The 23,052-nt window shown below is 43.8% G+C and overlaps 1 protein-coding gene across 2 annotated transcripts in view; it reads left to right on the forward strand.

Annotated features, from left to right (window-relative positions):
- ZHX2 (zinc fingers and homeoboxes 2) overlaps positions 1–22,680 on the forward strand; it is a 74,140-nt gene extending 51,460 nt beyond the window's left edge. For both annotated transcript variants that reach the window (XM_053947071.1, XM_053947061.1), the window contains exons 3-4: positions 13,723–16,413; positions 21,411–22,680. In XM_053947071.1, the coding sequence (XP_053803046.1) occupies positions 13,908–16,409 (2,502 nt within the window). In that variant the 5' untranslated portion in view covers positions 13,723–13,907 and the 3' untranslated portion in view covers positions 16,410–16,413; positions 21,411–22,680. The remainder of the gene's footprint in view (positions 1–13,722; positions 16,414–21,410) is intronic.
- The last annotated feature ends 372 nt before the right edge of the window (positions 22,681–23,052 follow it).

Consider the following 23,052-nt stretch of genomic DNA (forward strand, 5'->3'; position numbering starts at 1 on the left):
GGAAAAAGTTATGTAGAGAGACTGAGGGCAGAGCTCTGGCTCAGACTCATCCCTGCAGCAAGTCTGGGTAGAATTCACCAGAATTAAAGGCTCCCAAAAGCAGCTACTGCTCCCCTGGCCTGCAGCACTTGATAGGGGCAGAAGGATCTCATGGTGGGGAGGGGGACAGTGTTTGGGTTTGTGGGTTGCAGTCACTGGGGGAGTGTTTCCAACCCAGCTCTGTGTGACAAGGGGGAAAGATTGCATTGTGTGCTCAACTTCTGGCACGGACAAAGGTCCTTTGTGGCCGTGCCAAATTCTCCCGGCAGCAAAACTGTTACTGTGCACAGAGGGCAGTGGCTCTGCCCTGTGACAAATTGCAGCAGCCACGGGTGCTGCAGGGAGGAAGAGGAAGCTCATTTGATCCCGTGATCTCCGGGGCAAAAACGGTGTTTTGTGCCTGCCTGATAGGTGCCCATAGGGACACTTAAACTGTTCATACCCACCCGAAACCTCAGCATCCTGGCAAGACAGGCCTTTTCCCCTTAAGTAAGCACAGTTTTGAAAGGCTTTCTAACTCTGGGGGTTTTGTTTGGCTTTTGGGGGAGTTTAATTAAAAATTATGTTTATAATCAGTGATTTTCCTAAGGAAAATAAATATTTGATTGGGAGTTTGTTGGACGACTGAAGAAATTAGAATAGTGTCACTTGGTGAATAACTCCAAACAGCTTTTAATTTCACATTTCATAGGGTATAGACATCTGGAACATCAGTGATGCTTCAGCTGGTTTCTGATGGTAGACAGGAGTTGGTGTCTTGGTCTTGTATTAGATGCCTCAAATGCCCAGTAAGCTGAGGAAAGTGTTATGTTCTCTGCAGTGAAGGGAAAGCATGCAAGTGTTCCAAAAGGATCTTGCTGGACTTGTTATTTATTGTCTCTCAGCCTCTTCTGTGGAACATGTGGTAGGTTCTTTTGTATGTGTATGAGGACTGGGTGCGTAATAAGAGAAGGAGAAATAATGAAATACACTTTGAAAACAAAGTGCTGAAATAAAACTTGAAGGTAATAAGGGGGAAATTATGTGTTGGGGTGATCTGAGTGGGAATTGCAAGAGATGAAGTACAGCAGATGGAGTAAAACAACTTCAACAAGCACAGGCACGGCATGTGATTCAAAGGACAGAAAGCAGTGTAACTAAGCATCTTTTAGATGGTCGTTTTTTCAGCATTTCACCTCGGATCTGACTGAGGAACTGACCAAGGAATAATGTCATTCATGCGAGGAGTGCTCAGCTTGTATCACCAACAAACAGAAAAAAAACATATGCTCTTGACTGAAAATGGTGTGGATCAACTCATCCAGGGCCTCCAGAAAGAGAGTGTATTGATGGTGCCCACAGACTTTGTGTGATATAGAACTGTCACGAGAAGATCTCCATCACGTGGGAACCCTCCCTAAAATACTTGTTTTTTCCAGAATTTTGGGAAAAACTGTAAAGGGGAAGAATTCTTGAACTTCAGGATTCAAGCAGAGGAAGAGCAGGAGGAGTTGGTGTGGTTTGCTAATGATATGCTTTGCAGCAGCTGCAGAGGAAGGTAGCTTTTATTCTGTGTAAGGACAGGGGGAGGTTTAGCAACCTTGGTAGAGAAACTTCTCTCTTGTATATGTGCACCTGGCCCAATGAGTGATTTCTGAGAGAAGGCAGAAGAGTTCAGACCTTTTATCTTTAGACTTTTGCTTCCTCCCATAAGCCTCCTGGTGAAAGTTGTGGTGGTTTTGTGACTTTGGTGCTTTTTTGCTGGGACCTAATCTAGGACTATCAGCTGCTTTCGCAGGGGATGTTAAATATTTTCCACTTGTGAGCTGGGAGGGTAACCTGAATTTACTGGACATTGGAGCAGTAACCAAAAAACTCGATGCAGTTTCCAGCCCTGCTGAAGACCTTGGGTAAGGCATGCTTTTTGCCCTCTGATACCCAGTTTTGGTGGCAGCAAGCTGTAAATTGACTTGGCCATTTAGCAAAGCCTCTGCCGTGTTCTTTTCATGCCTTAATTGCCCATTTGAGCAATGGGAATAATAGCAATGCCTTCACTCACAAGCCTGCTGTGAGGATAGGTATCGTAACAGCTGTAAAGCCTCCAAATATTGCACCACTGGGATCCTCTGATCACCATGGGTCATTAACTATCTAAGGCAGACTCCTACATGAGGGGAAAGGACCTAAAAAAGATACTTGTTTCACATGGCGGGTAGAAGTCATGTCACTGCTTTTAGAGAAAAAAAGCCTCTAAATGTGGAACTTATGTTTTTCACCAGGCCACTTTTAAAACAGCATTTTCTTTAAGCAAGCAGAGCACAACAAAAGGTAATGTAAAATGCAACAATATGAGAGTGAGTTAAAATTATTTACAGCAAGATATTTGCAGTGCCCCTCAGTTGAACCAAATCTGCTCCTCACCAGGAAGCTGAGGAGAACAGACTGATGCAAAGCACTGCCTATGGAGTTCTCCCGAGCATCTCACTCCTCTTAACCAGCAGCAGCCAACTTTCTCATGTGCTGCTTTTTGTCTCTGTCTTAGCTAGGAGATTGGGGTCTGGCTATAGTCATGACAAAATTGAGTCAGATTTGAGAAAGGAAATGTCTTCCTAGCAATATCAGGGTTCATCTGTATCACAGGAGTCTCCTAATAGAGGAGGTCACTGAACTGTGTGAGCTAGGCCAGCAGCTGAGTCTTCTTGTGCTTAAAACTGGAGCTGCCCTGAAGTGCCTTGGACATCAGATTTGTTTGGTATCCCCTGGCTGAGTTTGGAGGTCACTGGGTGTTCAGGTCCTGTGAAAAGTCGTGTGGCAGTTTCCAGGAGTGGACTTGTTTTGAACGAGATGTGTCTAAACTCCTGCTTACGGAAGTGTTGAGGTGAAACATTTCTGTTTCACTGCTGTGCAAATATTCAGTGTGGTGGGCTTCAAGACACATCTTTGTACCCCAGACCCAGCTTTAGGGCTTCTTCCTTCAGTAGCATCTGGTACTGTAGCTCAAGAGTTTCCATTCAGGAAATGAGTATTTTTGGTTGTTACAGTTTATAAGCCAGACTTGTTTTAAAAGGCAAAATTACTGTGTACTGAAGCTTTTCCCAGTAGTGCACAGGTTCAGACAGTGTAAGCAGTGTCAGTAAAGACAACTTGAAGTGATAGCTGTTGAATTCACCAATGTGTAGGTGAGTGGGTAGGGAAATGGGACAGGAGAAGACAGCAGTGCTTGTGGGCCACAGGTAAAACCATCCTGTGGCAGGAGGCATGATGCTGCTCTGCTTGTAGTGTGCTATCCTCCAATCTGTACGTCTCGCTGGGGAATGGGAAGATCCACAGAGAAGCCGTTGGGGAGGGAGGGAAGCGGTGCAGTGATTCATCAGCTGTACAAATCACAAACCATCTGCCTTTTTCTAATGCATCGTGAATGAGTCAAACGGGGAGCTGTGCCGCTATAGACACACAGGTTACTAATGTTTTCTGTTAATTATTGAGCTCCTTCCTCTTCCTGGGAATTCCATAAACTCTTTCAGTGCTGCAGTTGTGATGGATGAGGCTGATGGAAAGGCTGCTTCCCATATTAGACAAATAGAGTTGGCCCAAACCTCCCATAGGTGTGTGTACTGCTTGTCTCGTTGAGACATGACATGCTGGTAACAGAAGTTTCTTCTCTTTTCTTTTACCCTCAAATCTAAACACTTCTTGGCAGTGGTCACCAAAACAGTCTTGTGGCCTTAGCCTTCTCTCCTTCCCCTTCACCAGGTCCACTGGGTGCTTTTTCCCATTTTCTGCTGGGGTGTGTGCCATGTACATGTCAGAGCAAAGGTATGTGGGGCTCTAGGGGCTACTTCTTGAGAAGTGAGAGCTCTTGGGTTTTTTTTTTGTTGTTGGGTTTTTTTTGTTTTTTTTGTTTTGTCTTGTTTTGTTTTTTTTGGGGTTTTTTTTGGTTTTTTTAGAAATTTAGAGCTCATTTCTACCTTGCAGCCTTGCAAGAGGGACACCTAGAATGTGCATGTGATTTTTATTTTGTTTTTCCCATTGCAATTCATTTGCAAAAGTGTTTGAGTGCCTAGATAATTTTATTTTGGAAGAAGTTGACACTCAACTGACTAAAGGCAGGGTGCTGTGGTTCCCAGAGCAGAAGAATTTGAGAAGGGAGCCAAGTAGTGTAAGAAGTACTAAAGCAGGAAAACTTCTGCACTGTTGCTTAAGTTTTTTAAGCAAAGTAAAAAAATTGAATGTCTTGATTCTGTCACAGCTCGTGTTCTTTCTGCTTTGGAAGGATTTAACTTAGTGTGTCTCTATAGTAACAATAAATCTGAAGAGAAAAAATATGTGATAATATATAAAATATATGGTTACATTGGAAATGTGTACAGCTGTTCCCTGTCTAGGTGGCAGTGCTATGGAGTGACACATGACATGAAGGAGAAAGTGGACCTAAACCAGATGTTGCTGTTAAGATATTCAATCTAAACAAATAAGAAATTATTACTAAAAACTGTTGTAAGCAAAGAATACTTATTTTAACATACCCACCCTCTCCTAGAAAAAATATTGCTCCTTAAAGTGTATTTGAAAAGCATAATTAAGCTGAACATTCTAACAGGATAAACTATTTTTTTTCTGCATAAAATAAAAGACAAATACATCCAGGGTTTAACCCACTTAGCTGAACAGATAACTTTTACTTTGTGTCTGTGAGTCTCTTGTCCTCCTACCACATGATGCTGGATGAAAACTCAATATAAAAAATTATTTCTATCCAGTGACTTTAATTTAGTCCAATGATGAGAACTCAATGAGTAGCACAGACAAGTAATTAAACTTATTAGAATTAATGTTTTTATAGCTTTTCTATTTCTCTTGTAAGAAGTCTGTTGGTCTTTATTTCTCTCTTCTGAACATGCAAGTACCCACCCTAGGAGTAAACACCAAACACACCACTGATTAAAGGAGATAATTTTGACAGGGTACATGACTACTATTTTGGAGCTTGCTGCCCCTGGAAGCCACCAGTGGAGGATGTTGGACAGAGGAGCAGCCCCTCTGTGGGTGTTGAGAACATTTGCTGGTGTATCTGACTGTATCTTGCATGGGTTGTTTGTGCATCATCTTGCTAGGAAGAGCTCAGTTTGTATTCCTCCTTCCCAAAGGAGAGAGCAAGGCCTCAGCAGGGCATCCACCATCACCTTCTGGGTTTTGAGTGCACAGTCAGGTGCCACTGGGATTTGGGGTCCTTTTGTGTCCCTGAGCATCTGCGACTCCAGAGCAGGACACCAGCCAAGTCAGGTGTCCAGCAGGACATGGATGCACGTGCCTCTGGCAGAAGCACACACTGCAGAGAAAAAAAGCTTTTCCCAGACTGCACCAGCGTCACAAACCAGTGGGAGCTGCAGCAATCACAGTTACCCACATGTCCCACTTTGTGTGCAAGCTGTGGGCTGGCAGCCCTTTTTCTGAAGGAGAAAGCAGTGTCTGGGAAGCAAGGAAACGTGGATTTTGTCCCCACCTTGGCAGTGTTCTTCTCCCTCCTGCTCTGGAGTGTGCCCTCCTGGAGAAGAACCATCTCCTGCCTTCATCGAGATTAAGGCCACTGTCTTAGGTGGAATAAGTGACTGTTGCTACAATATAAGTATTTTTTCAGGGCATGAACCAGTTTGTAAAGTGCAGTTTCTACTAAATTTTTTTCAGAAAAAAATATTAGATTTTCTTTTCAGAAAGCAAAAAAGCTAGTCAGGCCTAATCTATTTTTTAGCAACTGAATTAAGCCTGCATTTAAAAAAAGGCAAAAAAGTACAAGCCAGTGATTGCAGATTGGTACTTATAATAGAAAATTCACGGCATGCAATATCCAACTTCCCCTTTTCTGAGAAGGGGTTGGCCTTTTGCGTTCATACCACCATTTTCCCCACATCTTGAATGAGAACATTTTAGTTCAAAAGAACAGCCTGTTAGCAGTGTACTCTGAAATAAGCCTATTGCATGGTGCTGCCACACAACCTGTTCTGGTGAAGCCTACAAAGGGTTTGGTTTTTTTTCCCCAAAATACCTGTGTTTTTCAGAGTAAGTTTTTCTATCTCTATGGAGTGGTCACATCGCAGCTGAGCTGTTAATGTTGAGGCAGCTTTCATGTGATTAATTTCATCATGCAGTTCTCCAGGATTTTCTACAGCTGTTGGTACCTTTTAAAAATCCTTTCATTCTACCCTCAGCCCACCAAAACTTCTGATTCTTGTTTTATCTCTGTGTTTTTACAGAGTCTCTCAGTGACTGTGCTGTAGGGGATGCAAGGCAGAGATGGGATGTGCACTGGGTTTGCTCCTGCCCCCATTCACGTGTTGACATCCAGTTTCACAGGACGTGTTGCTGGGGAAATCAGGAGTCCCAGAGGCAGTTTGGTTTGCTGATCATTTTTGAAAGGTGTGAGTCTCTGATCCTTAAAAGAAAGAAAAATTATCAATTGCTGCTTTCCTGTAGAAAAATATTCATGGTCACAGCATCCTGTTACAGACATCTATGTGGGAATTTTTTTATAATTAGAAATGTCTATAGCAACATATGCAAACTTTCAATTTTATTTTTTCATATCTGCAAAAATTATTGTTATAACAATCTGTATACCTCCCCTTTAATTGGGATTTATTCAGCTTACAAAAAAACTGTAGAGATGTTGGAGCTCTATGCTGGTCTGACTTAAATGCTGTTTTAAAAGCTCGCCCAAGTTCACAAAACTTGCCTTTCTTTCTGTGTGGTTTTGTTTTTGGGTTGTTTTGTTGTTGTTTTTTTTTTTTTTTTTTTTTTTTGTTAATCATTGCAGTCCCAATCTATCATGCAGGAATTATTTGCCCTGGTTTGCTTCCACTTAGTCTTCTGTATGTAATTAAGCAATGTTCTTAAGTGTTTTATCACAGAGGAGAGCAACAACGTGTTTTTTGCTGTGCTTGCTGATGTGCTTTTTGATATCACTGTAGCAGCTGCATGCTAAAAGCAGTTGGAAGGAAGGGAGAACATCACCCTAGGCATGTTTCTTTCTTTGCACCGTGAAATGTGTGTCTCCCCTCTCATCCTTGTATTTGTAGGAGAAAAACGTTACCAGAACTTTAATGAATGCGAGTTCAAGTGTCTCTGATGGTGGAGCTGGATGACAGCTCTGCCCTGTGCTGCTTCTGTTTGCATTGCTGCAGCCTTCGTGGACAAAGAGTAGATGGTCAAGGGGGGCTTATGATGCTGTCAAGTAATATGAGTTAGTTTCTGCTCTGCTCTGAACTTGAGCATGGCTTCTGGGCAGCCACACAGGTTGGAGTCGAGTGTTAAAATCCGAGATGCACAGAGGGACGCAGCATTTGCATCCTGGGGAAGTCAGGCACCCACCAGCTTGGGAGGTTGTGAGAGGAGATGGCTGAAGATATCCAGGAATGAACATCACTCTGTGGTTGGTCACATGTCCTGGAAGGGGTAGCAAATTCTTCAGCTCAGGAAAAAGGATGCAGGTGGTGTCTCTGCCTTAAAAGCAACCTGCAAGGTTTGCAAGGTGGTGATCAGCAGGTGGATGCTGGCTAGTGTCCAAGGGCAGAGCATGGCATCTGTGTTGCGGTTTGCTGAGATCCACTTACTGTGAAATAAAGTGGGATGGTATTAAAAAAAAAAAAAACCCAGGGGCTGAACAATTCATGCCCAACAAGTCCTTGCTGGTGAGCTCTGTGCTGTGTACCTCCTCTGTTACTTCTGCTGTGTCCTCAAGCTGGGGAAGGGGCGTGGGAAAGCTGTAAGGAGGAGTTTATACCTTTGTGATATTAAATGTCATGTTCAGACAAAGGGGGTGTGGGTGTTAAATTACAAGGGCGTAATTTGCTGTTGCTTGTCCTGTGTAGCAGAGAGGACGCTGTTTGTGGAGACTGAGCTCCTAAGCAGTAAAGCACTAAAATGTTTCCACCCTCTTCAAACATCAGCCAGCCCTTGCAAATGAACACTGCTATATATTTGTGTGCTTTTTTGCAGTTATCCTCATGCTGGTGGTGTTCCCACTGTTCATTTTCAAATGAGGCCAGGTGCTGGGAATTCTCTGCCAGCACAGGGTAGAGCAAACAATGCAGCAAGATGAAAAAATAAAGAAAGATTTTATTGGCGAATTACACAAGTGTCCCTAAAGTGTTTTGTTTTTTTCTGTTTGTTTGTTTTTAAAAGTGAGGTTTATCTGTGAAAAGTAAAGATCCATTTGCACTGCCTGGGAGGTTCAACCTCTTTCAGCCTCTGTTTACTTTACTCCAGCCCTTGGCTCAAAGCAAGGTGCAGCACAAAGCAGTCATATTTCTGATGCACTTTTTCCTTTCTGCTAAAATTAAACTTTTCCATGCTTTTGAATTAGACATACCTTCAAATTTGGTTGTCTTTAGACCGCCTTTCCCAGACTCAGTCATGTTTTGTGGTATGAGGGAAAACAAGCAGCATCTTGCCCTATCTCTCCCCTGCCCTACCACTTCCCCAGCCACAGCTCACAGGGTTTTGAATGATGCTTTGTGCAACTGAGCTGTGTCCAGGTGCCATGGAAAATTCCTACTCTGCCACCACCTTGGAGGAGCCTGTGGGAACAGCAGTATAGAAAAGGAGTTCAGTTTCTACCCAAATATTTGCCTATTGTTGTGGTGGAAGTAGGGTGTAAAGTTTAGCTATGCGCACAAGGTAAAGATGGGAGAGAGTGAAAAGATTTCAATATTCAGCAAGAGAAACCTTTTGGATTTGTTTTTATCATCCCTTAGCTTGCACTGTACAGTTACCTTATGCTGATGGAAGGTGGCATTGCTGCACAGGCAAGCGTTTTCCAGTGCTAGCCAGGCCTAAAAACACAGTTTATTTTTCCTGTGTGATTCTCTGCAGTTTCCCCAGTCTGGGGCCAGGATAGGAAATCTGGCATTTCCTCAGTCATGCACAGAGTTGCCATTAAGATCCTGCTTCATTCTCTTGTCAGATGCTCTGTAGCCATTTTAAAAGGGGTTCAGTTGATCAGAGGACTGTGGCTGGATTATTTCATTATTTAAACAAATTTCAGAAATTAAATGCAGACAGGTTAGGGCCTCACTCATAAGTGCTGTGACACACTTGTGGGGAGATAAGTTTAAAAGGCATTGTTCTAACTCATGTGCTCCTGTCCTGGATGGCTTTGCTGAAGCAAAGCAAATTGAAAGTTTTTGTTCCTGCACACAGGTTCTCTATGGTTTGGTTTAAACCTCATTCACAATGACAGATTCTCCTTGGAGCCAAGCACTTTTGTTTTTCACCTGGTTGCCTTTTGGTGCTTTGTGCATTTGTTCATTTAAAAAGAAAATTCAAAAAATAGGATGATTTTTCTTTTCTTTCAACCCCCTGCAGTATGGGGAGACAAGCAAGACATGTAGCAGGTGAGCTGGAGGGATGAGGACTGTCTTCCCTCCCCATGCCCAGTGAGTACCCAGTGAGCTCACAAGGCAGCTGCTGACTGCACCCCTGCACCTCACTCCTGTGGGCACTCCACAGTAGCAGCAGCCCAAAAAAAGAGATTATTTGTCCACAGTCCTGTCCATAACAAAATAAAAGGATAACAGGGCCAGCTTTAGGGATAGAGGTTGACCTGACCATGGTGCAGCCCTGCATTGAATATCAGATGTGGGTTTTGCCTCTTGAAGGAATGCATGCCCTGTGGACAGGGCTCAGGTGGTAAAGTGCAGCTCAGGTTGCTATCAGGATGTGCCAGTTGCTAAGCCATTGCATTGGAGGAGCTGAAGTGGCATCATTTATCAGTTTTGTCAGGAGCAACACCGCATATTTAAAGCTCTCTGCTGGGGTTTTGATTTTCTGGCAAGTGGCTCATGTTTGAAAGCTGTGAGATGCTCTTGATGCTTTCTCTAATGTTCTGGGATGAGCTGTGGCAGTCCCTGCAAATGTACATGATGCACCTCCCAATGATGTGTTTTGGCGGGGGGTCCAATCCTCTTTTGGAGCTTTCTACTGCTTTATCCCAAATGACATCCTTATTGGGATAAATGTGTCATTTATCCCAAATGACATCCTTCCTGAGGTCCTGCAGGAGCTCCTGCTTGGAGATCCCAATAAACTCTCCTTGCTCAGGTAAGTGTTGAGTTTCTCCTCCCCATCATTCAGGGTGTGCGTCGAAGGGACAAAGACAGTCTGCAGCTAGTTATGAATGCCCAAGACTACACATCATAGACTAAAAGTAATTAGTTTCTTTTATTGACCTCTAAAAAGAAGCATTTGACTTGCGCTTGATTTCTGTGGTGCATCATGATTCTCATGTGGCAGAAAAAAACTACTCAAAGTGTAGGGTTAGAAAGGCAGCAATTAGACATGCAGAAAACCACTCTGTGGAAAGGAAGAAGGAAGAGAAGAAACAATCTGTACAATTTTCTAAAAAAACTGTAGCAGACAGAATTTTTCATCTTTCTATACACTTAGATATGTTTTGAAGGACCTTGGCCCTTCCTCTGTGTCAGAGCATCCTTGTTTGAGGCCAGTCCTCCTGTCCTCTTATGAGGACAAGAGTTGGGAGCTTGGTGCAGCAGAGAGCTGGCTAAGCTTCCAGAGACTGGGGAATTCAAAACATTTAGTCTGACTTTTAAGAAACCTTTGATTGAATCAAAGCTGTAACCTAGGTGTTTCTCTTTCTCCTCTCTTTCTCTTCCATCGCATTCCTTTATGTTCCTAGCTTTTTCTTCCTGTGGAGGTGGGGGGAAGTTCAGTGAAATATAAATAAGCCTTGCTCTGTCTTTGATGTCCTTTGAATTTTCTTCCTTTTGCTGATGTTGCCACATGAATTTTGCACGAGGTCATACATTAAAAGAGGAGCAGACCATTAGGTGCAGCTGTGGCCTGGGAGGGAGAGCAAGACTCAGAGGAGCATCCCAGGAGCCATGGCTCCATTTTCCTTATCCTGGCCCAGGACAGTGCCTTGCGTCTCCCTTCCCTCATCTAAGAAAGTCAGTATCACAAATATTGTGGAATCTACAGGGAAGAGGGAGATGACCTGATCACCTTCACCCTGTTCACAGCACCAGCTGGGCTTACAGAGCTCATTCTGCCCCTGTCTCTTGTCTTTTGGCCTGTTTCAGCCAAATTTGGTATAAGGGAAGAAGTTTCAAAGCAAATTAATTTTCTGCAGGCACAGTTGTCTGATCAGGAAGATGGACATTGGGAAAGTTGTGTGTTTGTCTCTAGCTTCAGATCCCACCTGCAGTGGGACACAGCAAGTCATAGATCACAGCAAAATGTCTGTGGAAGGACAATTGTGAGGTGAAGTAGAAGGGGAATTTTGAAGGAATATGTGGAAATAATAGAGAACGTTCAGTGTGATCCAGTTTAACAGTAAATAGGCACAAATGTACAGAAAACCAGGCATCATTCCTTTCACTGTTCTTCTGTTTGTTTATCATTAAAAGGCAAAAGGAAAACAAACAGAAAAGGAAATGTTGGCTCAGAGGCAAATGCATTGGGGAGTGGTGGTGACTGTGTTGGTGTTCCTAGGTTAAGGGGAAATAGCACTGGGTCATCCTGGCCAAGGCAGAGCCATTAGCCTGTGGGCAGCCCCATCCCTGTTTCACAGAGCTCAGCAAATATGCTCTATTTCCCAGGGAAGCACCTGGAGCTTAAATGTCCCCATGGAAAGTCAGTCAGATGCTCTGATGCTTCTCCAAGTGTGCAGGAGCGTGCCTTGGCTGTGTCAGGGCTGGGAGGTGCAGGGGTGGCAGTGGCTGTGAGCACAAAGCACTGTGCAGTTATCAGAGGCATCTGCACCATAGTAAATATGCATGGGATCTTCTCCATGGTGTGTTTGGTGTTTCACGCCTGAGTTTCACAAGAGCCTTGTCTGTGGAGGTGCAGCATGGCGAATTCGCACACGGAGTTTCGTGTATGGGGAATTGCTTCATGCTGGGTTTTGAGTGCGTAGAGCTGGGAGCTGCCATCCCTGCTCCTATCCCCAGCTGGAGCTGCTTCCTCTGGCCGTGTATCGTTTGAGTTTCCATATGTGCAGGAATGGAATGATCTGTGACAGGCAGAGCAGCAGCACTGTGCTCTGGAGACCTGCAGAGTATTCCTCAGCTGCAAACACAACTGAGAAGCTGGTGCCTGCTGTCACAGATTCTCTCATGCCAAGGCTCAAGTGAGAGGAGCAGATACAGGAACAGTACTCAGGTGGTCATAAAGTGTCTGCTGATGTTGGATGTGTCCAGATGTGACTGCAGTGGTGTTTTATTTTGTTAGATCTTCGTGTCTTCAGTTATGGATTCAGCTTATCATTTACAATCTTCACAATAAGCAAATGTTCATTTGGTTAGACATGAGATCATGGTTTGGATTGGAAATGATCTTTAAAAATCACCCAGTCTGTCCCCCTTGCAAGGGGTAGGGGTATCTTTGACCTCTAGTTCAAATTCTCCATTTAGAACACTTCTGCAGAATTCAGTGCAGGCCTGATCCACTCTGCAAATCTCCACTTCCCATCCTCCACCAGTTTGTACACACCAGCGTGTCTCCCACTCAATTCCAAACACTTCTTGATTGTTAAATCTGAGTTTTCCATCAAGACTGTAGAAGTATTATGAAACCAGAGACCATCTGACCAGGAAGACTAACAAATTTGAATCAGTGATAAATTTTAAAAAGCATCTTGTCAAATCTTTTTTTATCCTTTTTTTTTTATTAATTAAGCTCTTCTGAGACTTAAATTGTTCTTTTTCCCTCCATCCAGTCCTGATGAGTGTGTATAGATCCTAAAAAAGCTGGTGTAATTTTTCTTTGTGCTTGTACTGACTGATGTCTGCCTCCTATCCTTCAGAAAATACATTTTACAGAATTCTTGCATTTGAGAACTTTCGAAAGTGCTTCAGCATTAAAAATAAAGCTTTAAAATGTTTTGGTTTGGCTTTTTTTAATTCTGCAGGGAGTGCCATGCACAAGTTGGGACATTATCAGTGGGGTCACAGAAAGGGACCCTGTTTAAAAGATATCTGAGGGCTTCTGTGGCATTTGGTAGCTTTTTCTGTCAATGTTGAGTGAAAAGTGGTGTTTTAAGGAAACATCTCTTCTGGAAAAGACTTGATAGGCCTCCACAAATCTGCTGTAGTTTTCTTGCTGCAGTTTCTTCGAGCCCACCTTTTCTCAAAACACAGACCTTTGGAAGAGTAGATTTACATTAACTCTTCTTTCTGCAATTACTTTTACAACCAAGGCAGATCCTATAGCTTTATTTAGAAATCACCCGTCATTAGTAACCAGAGTAATTTAGTAGTCATATTTACAAGGTAAGTGACAGTGGGAAGTAATTAAGTTTAATATAAATCACACTCAATTTCAAATCTGCAGGCTTCAAAATAGTAATTAATAGAATTGCAGCTTCTATAAAAAGATGCAGTATTTATAGCAGTATCTTCTTCTTTTCCTGACTAAACACATTGAGTCTAGTGGAAATTAATCTTCCCTGTCTGTTCATCTTATTTGTTCCAGTCATTTTCTTCCTGTGGTGCACTTCATTGCAAATTACCCATTGCTTTTATTCCTTTTCGGGAGATTTTTGACTCTTAAAATGATGATGAGGAGGAGGAAGAGTTCAGCGATATCCAAAATACACACATGCTTTGCAAATGCACACACCTTGAGCTGTGGCTTTCTGCTAAATCCGTGTTTTATTGATCAGTGCTTAACAACATGTGCTTTGTTTCACAGGTGTCATGCAGCTGACAGGTCTACTGGCGAAGCCGAGGGTCACAGCCAGGGCAGAAATTCTTTAAACAAAACACAGTCAAATAATCAGGGAAGATTGGAGCTGTTTGCAAGATCTACTGAGTTGGTTGCTCACCCTGTCAAAAGAAGCCACCATCTGGGACAGCAACACACTGCCAGCAGCTGCCATGGCCAGCAAAAGAAAGTCCACAACTCCCTGTATGGTGCGAACTTCTGAAGTCATGGAGCAGGAAGGTGCCGAGGGCGTAGAGACTCCTAAAGACAAGGGGACTGGTGCATCGCAGCAGGACTCCAAAAAAAATTTGCCTTCAGAAAACTCAGTCAAAGACTGTGAAGTGGTGGAGGCGAAGCCCACGGGTGAAAATCAGTCTAAGAAACCCCAGGGTGGTTATGAGTGTAAGTACTGCCCTTACTCGACACAAAACTTAAATGAATTTACAGAGCACGTTGACACTCAGCATCCAAATGTCATTCTCAACCCCCTGTATGTCTGTGCTGAATGCAACTTCACAACCAAAAAATACGATTCTTTATCTGACCACAACACAAAATATCACCCAGGAGAGACTAACTTTAAACTGAAATTAATTAAACGCAATAATCAGACTGTTCTAGAGCAGTCTATTGAGGCCACCACTAACGATGTCACTGTCACAAGCAGTGGGCTAGAAAATGCAGAGTGTGACGATCCACTTCATGGGGGGATCAGTGCAAATAAAGCGCCGGTGATGAAACTGGGAAAGCCTAAAGGGGAAAACAAGAAGGGATCTAAAAAGCCAGAAGAGGGAGTGATGGAAAACCACGTGGATGGCGCTCTCCCCCGCATCATAACTGAAGCCACTGAAGCTATTGCCTGTATAAACGGAGACCTTCTCCATGATGTGTTAGCCCATGTTATGCCCTCTGTACAGCTGCCACCAAATATTAACCTTGTCCCCAAGGTCCCGGTCCCTCTGAACAGTACCAAATACAACTCTGCACTGGACACTAACGCAACCATGATCAACTCCTTTAATAAGTTTCCCTACCCAACACAAGCAGAGTTGTCATGGTTGACAGCAGCATCAAAACATCCCGAAGAACAAATCCGAATCTGGTTTGCTACGCAACGTTTGAAGCATGGCATAAGTTGGTCTCCTGAAGAAGTGGAGGAAGCAAGGAAGAAGATGTTCAATGGTACTATCCAGGCAGTTCCCCAGACTATCACCGTCCTGCCAGCTCCTTTGGCAACTGCAAAAATGCCACAGCCCATCATCCAGACAGCTTTGCCTTGTCAGATACTGGGTCAGACTGGCCTGGTTTTGACTCCTGTGTCAAATGGTTCAACTGTTTCCTGTTCACCAATTACACTTGCTGTTGCCCCAAACCAGGGGCAAAAGAGGACAATACAGACCTTATCAAGTGCCCCAGAGGCCAAGCGTCCTCACATAGTTCAGGTGCCTGAGATTCCTGCCAAGGTGACTGCTGTTCCAGTGACCCCGGCCAGTGAGCGGAAAAAGACCAAGGAGCAGATAGCAGAGCTGAAGGCCAGTTTCATGACAAGCCAGTTTCCTGATGATTCAGAAGTCTATCGGCTTATAGAGGCTACAGGTCTTTCCAGGAGTGAGATCAAAAAGTGGTTCAGTGACCACAGGTACAGAAGTCAGAGGGGCATTGTGCAAATTCCTGGTGATGCTTTAGGGAAAGATCAAATAGCACCTTCAGCTGGTCGACATGGCCAGTCATTTCACCCATACACAGATTTTGCTCCCCAGAGATTCAAAGAGAAAACTCAAGAGCAGCTTAGGGCCCTTGAGGAGAGTTTCTTAAAATGCTCTTTTCCTACCCAGGGAGAATTGGACAGGCTTCGAGTGGAGACTAAGCTGAGTAGGAGGGAGATAGATTCATGGTTCTCTGAGCGGAGAAAGATAAGGGACAGCATGGAGCAAGCTGTCTTGGACTCAATGGGATCATACAGAAAAATTAAGGATCAAGGAACTCCCAATGGTGCAATAAGCCAGGCAGAACTTCTGAGTAGCTCTCAGCTCCCTGGTGCTTTATCTGGGTCCTCCACCACATTGAAGAAAACACAAGAGCAAATTCATCTATTGAAAAGCACATTTGCAAGGACCCAGTGGCCATCACCCCAGGAGTATGACCAGTTGGCATCTCAGACTGGGCTCACGAGAACTGAAATAGTTCGCTGGTTCAAGGAGAACCGGTCTTCACTAAGAACAGGGTCACTTAAATGGATTGACCAGTACCAGCAGCAGTATGCTGGTGATGGTCATAACAAGCAAAGCCAGAAAAAGAGCTCAAAACACATTGATAGTCCAAAGAATGGTAATGAAGTGTCTCGGCAGCATTACCAGGAGCATAAAAAACTGAATGAAGAGAATGGGGGGAAACCAGTGGTGAGGGCAAAAAGAGACTGCGAACCACTGAAGGACTCTTTGTTGGGGAATCAAGCAGAGGGTACGGACAGGCTGGAGTGCAGCAACAGCCACGATGGCCACGGCAGTGAGGAGAACGAGGAGCCAGCAGAGGTCAACTGGGTGGAGGTGACGGTGGGCGAGGATGACGCTGCCTCGGACTGTACAGACAGCTGGAGCCAAACGGCCCCCGAGGGCCACACAGAGCTGGCAGACTTGGACTCTGAAAGTATATCTGGAGACAATTCCCACGTATAGACAGGTAATGCTGAGGGTGCCCTGTTTCTCTGAGCCTGCCTTTGGCAGGATGTGCTTCCAGCATTCTGTAGCCCTGCTTCAGTGTAAATCCCTGGAGCCCATCCCTGCCGGATGCTTTGTGCCTGCTGGATGCCTGAACAAAAGGGAGACCCATTCTGCTTGTAAATTAAAGCCAACTGCATGATAGAGGAGGGGTTAGTGCTGTTTGCCTTGTTTTTTGTCTCCTTGTGGGCCAAGTCCTGGATAAGGGAAGTTTTCATAATTTTTTTTTTTTTTTTTTTTGCAATAAGTGATTAAACCTTAAAACTTTCTGACTTTAAACAACCTATATGTTTAACAACTTTACATAAAACATGCTAGCCGAGCCACGTGAAGAAATAGTAAGTAACACTAGTTGCTAATATCCCCCTTGCTGAGAGATCACTGAATAGAGGCTCTGCCTGTTTTTGCATCTCAGGTCCTTCCTTTGCAGCATCCTGCTATGTTGAAAACAAAAGGTCACTGGGGGAAGGGTCTAGGACACAGATGCCTCTTTATGCAAAAGTGAGCAAAAAAAAAAAAAAAAGTGGGACTGAAGTGGCTCATGCAAATGTGTTTTCTTCCTCTTGCAAGTGAGAACTCTCTTCAGTCTCGCTTTGTTCTGCTTGCTCTCACTAGAGGCTTAGGAAATGCCCCAGACTAAGCTGTGTGGGTGTTTAGCAGCTCTTCTTCACAGGATCTTGAATTTAAAAGCAAGCTGCAGGGCCTGGCTTTAAGGGGGGGAGGGGTTAATATCTTTCCCAATGTGAAAGGACTTGTTATTTGGAGAGCTGAAACCTGTTTCTGATCACAATTGCACAGGTGTAAATCTGGAATAAGCACTGTCAGTAATATTTGCATGTTGAATTGCGTTCACTGGAACCTGTAACATTTTGTGCTCAGTATAACTGAATCTGTCTCTCCCAAACCAGTTTCCTTAAACCACAACTTTAGAGCTTATCCTACAGAAAGTTCAGCATCCTGCATTAAAAACCGTAGTGAGAGAACACCTGCTTGAGAAAATTGGTAATTTTCTGCCATCTAATAAGTAAAATATACTTTAGCATTTCTTTAAAAAAGAAAAGTTTTTAAAATAAATAAATAAATAAGCCAGAACTGATAGAAGTGCCTCCACACAAGACTTCTGCTATTATAGCTACCAGTGCTTGGATTGAACTACCTGTTGTAGAGGTGCAGTTTTCAGCAGCAAGCCCTGCCACCTAGCACGCCACTTTCTCCATGTGCAGTACTTGTCCCAAAGTGTCCTGGACATTCTGAATTGAAAAAACACCAACCCTGAAGTGGTATTATTTTTAACGGTGAATTCTGTTAGCTAATCTTGAGAAATCTCATGACAGCATCTTTATAACAAAATATCTTAAAGATTCAGACTGCATTGCAAGGCACTGTCCTGCATTATCCTTGAAAAAGTTGGTCATTAGGGATGTGAGGAACAGGGATTACCTGTGTGTCAAAGGCAGGGATTAAAGGAAGAAGGATGTGGGAACATCAGCCAGAGGCACACTGGGGTGCCACTGTTGTGCAGCCACATAAGAAGGGAGAGCCAGGATCTGATCTGCCTTTTAAAGTCAAATGTGTGACAAAGAAATGCATTGTGGGATTATTTTTCTCTGGGTTGTTACTCCAGAACATTTCCCCCTTCCAGTTACAAATATTGATTCTGAGGAGAGGGAGCAGATCAGGGGCTCAGAGGGGCAATGGAGAAGGCAGGAGCAGGGGGAGTTGCCTGAAACCCCTGTTTCTTACAAACCTCTTGTACTATGAAATCAAGACCTGCAGCAGCTCCCTTCCAGCAGCCTAGGTTTGGTGCCTGCGTTTCTGTGCTTGTGAGCAGTGTCAGGTATGTTGGAGTGAACCTCCTGCCTCTGTGCCCTGGTACAGATGTTGACCATAAAGCTTCAGGGTTCTGGAGCTGCTCAAGTGTTACCAGAAAGGAATTTTTGTAAGAACTTTAATCTCAGTTAAACTGTTGCTGAGTGATGAGGAGCTTTCTGGTGGTTGTGTGAAAAATGCACCTGCTGAGAAGAGGTGCGCTGGAGCAGGACTTCTGCTGCAGAGATCATGCAGTAATGGTCAGAGGGCCCTTTTGTCCTCTGCTCCTTACCAGTTTCTCAGTGTGCTGGTCTGGGGACTTAAAAAAGTCTTTTTCATTTTCCTATATTCTGCCTGTAAGTGTTGCATTGAGAAATGCAAGTGCCTCCTCTGTGGTGCGCACATGGAGGCATTGCCACAGTTGTTGTGACACAAAATTTGGAATCTTTATACCCCTCACTGATGGGACTCAGGGAATAATCTCAGCTACTTTTTCTAAGCTTTCATTGGGCAGCCAATCTTAGACATTTTCAGCTAAAATTTTGATGTTAAATTAACAAGGTGTTATCCCAAGTGACATCCAGGGTATGACTCAAAAGCAGAGACTTTTGTATGACCTGAGAAAGAACTTGTTTCTGTCAGTTGTCATAAAAGCTTGATTTTTCCTAACATGCTCCTCAGGTACCACATGTAAGAGGTGGACTGAAGAGCTGACAAGGGATTCCTCTTGTCTCTCACACAGCCACACTTACTGTGTGAGTCTCTCACTGCTGAACCATACATCAGGCAGAAGCATGCTCCTTTCTTATTCATTTCAGCAACAGTGGTGTTGCTGTTTTGCCAGCTTGATCTACATAGTCTAAAATGAATGTTTTTTGATGACTGACCTCCCTACCCTTCTTGACTGAATTTGTGTGTCGTTTTTGTAAAAACGTAGTTCTTCCAGACCATCCCAGTCACTCTCTTCTCCAGTATGTAGCTTTAGAAGATTTTGGAACTATTAGAGAGCATTTGTGTTATAGCCTACACAGACCTTAAAAAACCTTAAAAAAACTGAGTTTTTCCAAAACTGATCCATGTTTGGCAGATCTGCTGCTGCTGCAGCTAAAGGGCATTTCACAAGGGACTGGGCCTCTGTGAGAGCACGATTCATGCCAGGCTCTGCAATGCCATCCCAGGAGTAAGAAGAGGCTAAGTCTGTATCTGAAGCTTTTGGCAAAATTGGATTTATTCCATGGAGCAGGTCAGCTTTCTTGAGCCCAACTGCTCTGTCAAGAGAGTGCTGTAGCTCCCTTTCCATCAGTAGAGAGGTTCCTGCCTTCCTGCAGCACAGGTCAGAATTAGGTCCCTTGTCCTCCTTTGCACAAACTCGACAAACAGAAACTGGTTCTGAATTAAATACAGCAAACTTCAGCTCAGACAGGAGAGCAGGACCAGAGTGTTTGGCAGCTTCTGCTGGCTTTCTGTAGTGTTGTCTCCCTGTGGGGTTTTCCCAAGATCAGAGCTTTTGTTTTTTCTCAGAATGATTTGGTTTTTTCCCCAATCACCACCTTTTCACAGTAGAATATCTTTTTTTGGAGTTATTTCACGACCTCCTTTTTTAAGCATGAACCCTGCACGATGTAGGCACCAAAGCTTGTGGCTCATGGTGGGAGCGAGGTAGCTGAACACCCTGGATCTTGATGGCTATGACCACTGCTCTGTGGAGATTTGCCAAAGTCAAAGCATGTGTGAAGGTTGCACAGTAGGAAAAAAAAAAGCCTGAAGGCAGTCATCCATTGCATCTGCTGAATGCATGATACTGAGCATCAGAGGTAGTCTGGGTTCTCTTGGCATCTCCAGCCCCTTCTGCACTGCTGCAGGAACTGAGATGACTTGCTTGCCAGTGACCCAGTGCATTCCTCAGTGTCCAAAACCACCAAAAGTGAACATCACTGGGGTTTCTCACTTTCTGCCCGAGTTCTCAGTTCTCTTGAGGTTTAATGTTTCATTTAGAAGGCTCACAGTAGTGTTTGCTGCTGGCACTGGACTCCAAGTTAGCATCCTGAAGTAACTCAGCATGGGATTGACTGGTGGTTTTTGCAGTATTCAGGTCACCCTAAAACTATTGAGGGCATGAGACTGAAGTAGGGAGGACATGCTTTTTCCCCTGAAATGAGTGAGGTGCATTAGAGACCCAAGCTCTAATATAATGAAGGAGTTCAGAGGGAGAAGCAAAACCCAGTGCAGCAATTAAAATTTTCCAGTGAGTCAGGATGAGCAGGGGCTTGTGTGGGAAGGTCTCAAGGGTGGGGGGAGGACTTTTCCCCTTGATGTTGGTGCAAGCCTATGGCCTTTCCCCAGGCTTGACTGCATTGCAGATGCCAGATAGAGCCCACTGCTTTTGTGGGAAATAACAGACCAGACAACAACATCCCTAAGAGGTGTGAAATAACGAGTTAGCTCAGGTTTCAGTGAGCACTGCGGCAGGGTGGGTGAAGAGGATGTTTGCACTTCTTGCACGTTCACACCTCAGTGTGGAAAACCTGAGCATAATCCCTGTCATAGAGCTCTTGCTTTTTGCTGGGAGCTGGGGATATGTGTGAGTTGGTGGCTATTTGAAGGTTGGGTTTTGAAGGGTCATCTTTTAATCTTTGGTCCAATTGTGCAGCCTTTATGTAGGTGCAGGAGTGATAGCAGAACCAGGAAGCTGCTCTGCAGAGCACAGGCACATCCAACTTTTTCCATTGCCTTTTAGTTTGTATAATTTTCTAAAATCATGTAAAACAGGAAGTATTACCAGGGGATTTACTGGGGGAGAAAGACCTGAAGTCTTCTTGATTTTAGCGCTGTCTGTCCTGTGGTTGCAAAGTAGTTGCCCCAAACACGTGCACGCATCATTTTGAGTCAGTGTGAGAATGTGCCTGAGCCAAGGCTGGACCATATATCCCTGCTAGAAGTCTATAGGGGGTTATTAGCTGGGTGTTACATGCAGCAAAAATGCAACACCCTACCACATGAGGCTGTGATAAGGATAGGCCCCAGGGTACAGTTAACACAAAATAGAGTTACCATATGTGCAAGGACATAAACCAGGTCTCATCATAGTTAACAGCTCAAATAGTTCATAGTGCCTTAAAAAATAATATGCTGCTGTTGTTATTTTTGCAGGGGTACTCATCGGCTGCACTGTCCTAATGTTGAAGGGGAAATGCTGTCTGAAAATAGAAGAAAACTCTATTTTGCTGCCTGGGTGAGAGAGTGTGTTGTGACTCCAGGTCTCAAACCACACTTGTGGAGGCACAGTGAGAAGAAATACTCTCGTGGAGCATCACCATGGAATTGTTGATAGTGCCAAAGTCCTACTACTGCATTACAAAAGAGAAGAAAGAAAGAGGAAAGGGTCCTTGTATATAGTTTTCTCTTAGTTTCTTTCCCACCCACTTTCCTGCCCAGCCTCTTCCTCTACTGGAACAGATTTGTAAAACATAAAATTTTGTTAATTTTTTTAATAGGTGCAAGTTATTCTTGCATATAATGCAATTGAGAAATTTTGGGGTTGGTTGGGGGGAGGGAAGTGTCTTTTGTGGAGGAGGGAGATTTTTGGTTTTTTCCTGAAGTGTTTGAAGAAAGAGTTGCAATCTTTTGGAGTTGTCTTGGTGCAGATCAACACCTGAGCCCAGATCCCCACTCCAGTTTACATTTCAGACCAGTTAAACATGTTCTGGAGCAGTGGGGTTTGTTTTTTTGGTTTTTTTCTCTTGTTGTTTTGACTTTTTTGTTTTGTTCTATGGCCACCTGCTACTGATTGAAATACTTAAATCTCTGCTTTTCCATGCTCCTACAAGGCAAGTCTTCTCTAGCTCCTGTACTTCACTTTTCACCAGCCAGCCCCAGCTGTGGGTCTCTGAAGATTTGGCTAGAATGCCTTCTTTTGATTATTGGTTTGGTTTGGGCGTTTTTTTAGCACTTTTTGTTTAAACATGCAGTATAACTCTCAGAGGGGTTGGAATGAGGAAATGAAGATGCTTCATAATCCAAACTTATTTGTGTTTCTCTGGCTGGTACAGTGATGGACACCATAACCAGCAGTCTGCCCTCCAGCTTTAGACATTGTAGCGCACAACAGAAGTTTCTTATTAACCTTTGCCACTAAATTTTTAGATCACTCCTGGGTTCCTGAGTGCACTTTTTTCAAATACTGCTAATTTGGATTTGTGTGGGGATGGCTGTCTGTCTGAGAGGAGGGAGCAGAGGAGAGCAGGAGCCTGGGTGCAAGAGCTGTCCAGTGCGTTCCTCTGACAAGCTGGGGTTGGAAAGCTTGCCCACCTTTCAGTATGCTGCACAAACAGGATGCTAGGGAGTTTGAATAAATCCAACTTTTCTAACTTGTTGCTCATTTGTTGTAACTCAATAAAACAAAGGCTAAAAATTTTGGTAACTTTTTTCTCAACTCTTTTTGTTTTACTCTAAAATAATTAAATAAAACCCAAAAAAACCAAACCCCACCCAACCTCAGCCCAAACTTTGTGCACAGGAGCTTGATGTCTTTAGAGCTGCAGTGAGGGTTTTACTGGTTTTGCAGAATTTGGCTTGGCAAATACTAACTGTATTAAAGTGAACTCCATGAATACTAATGTTTATTCCCCCATGTCAGTGAGCTGTTTCCTGCAGGAAGGATGCAGATAGTGCCTGGGAATGAGCCTTTGGGGAACACCTTTTATTTTGATTGCAGATTCACAAACTGAATGAATGAATGAAACCACCCCTGTGATTTACCCATATGTAGTTGTTTTTATTAATCATGAGCACA

Source organism: Vidua chalybeata, chromosome 1 (genome assembly GCF_026979565.1).
Source record: "Vidua chalybeata isolate OUT-0048 chromosome 1, bVidCha1 merged haplotype, whole genome shotgun sequence".
Lineage (NCBI taxonomy): Eukaryota > Metazoa > Chordata > Aves > Passeriformes > Viduidae > Vidua > Vidua chalybeata.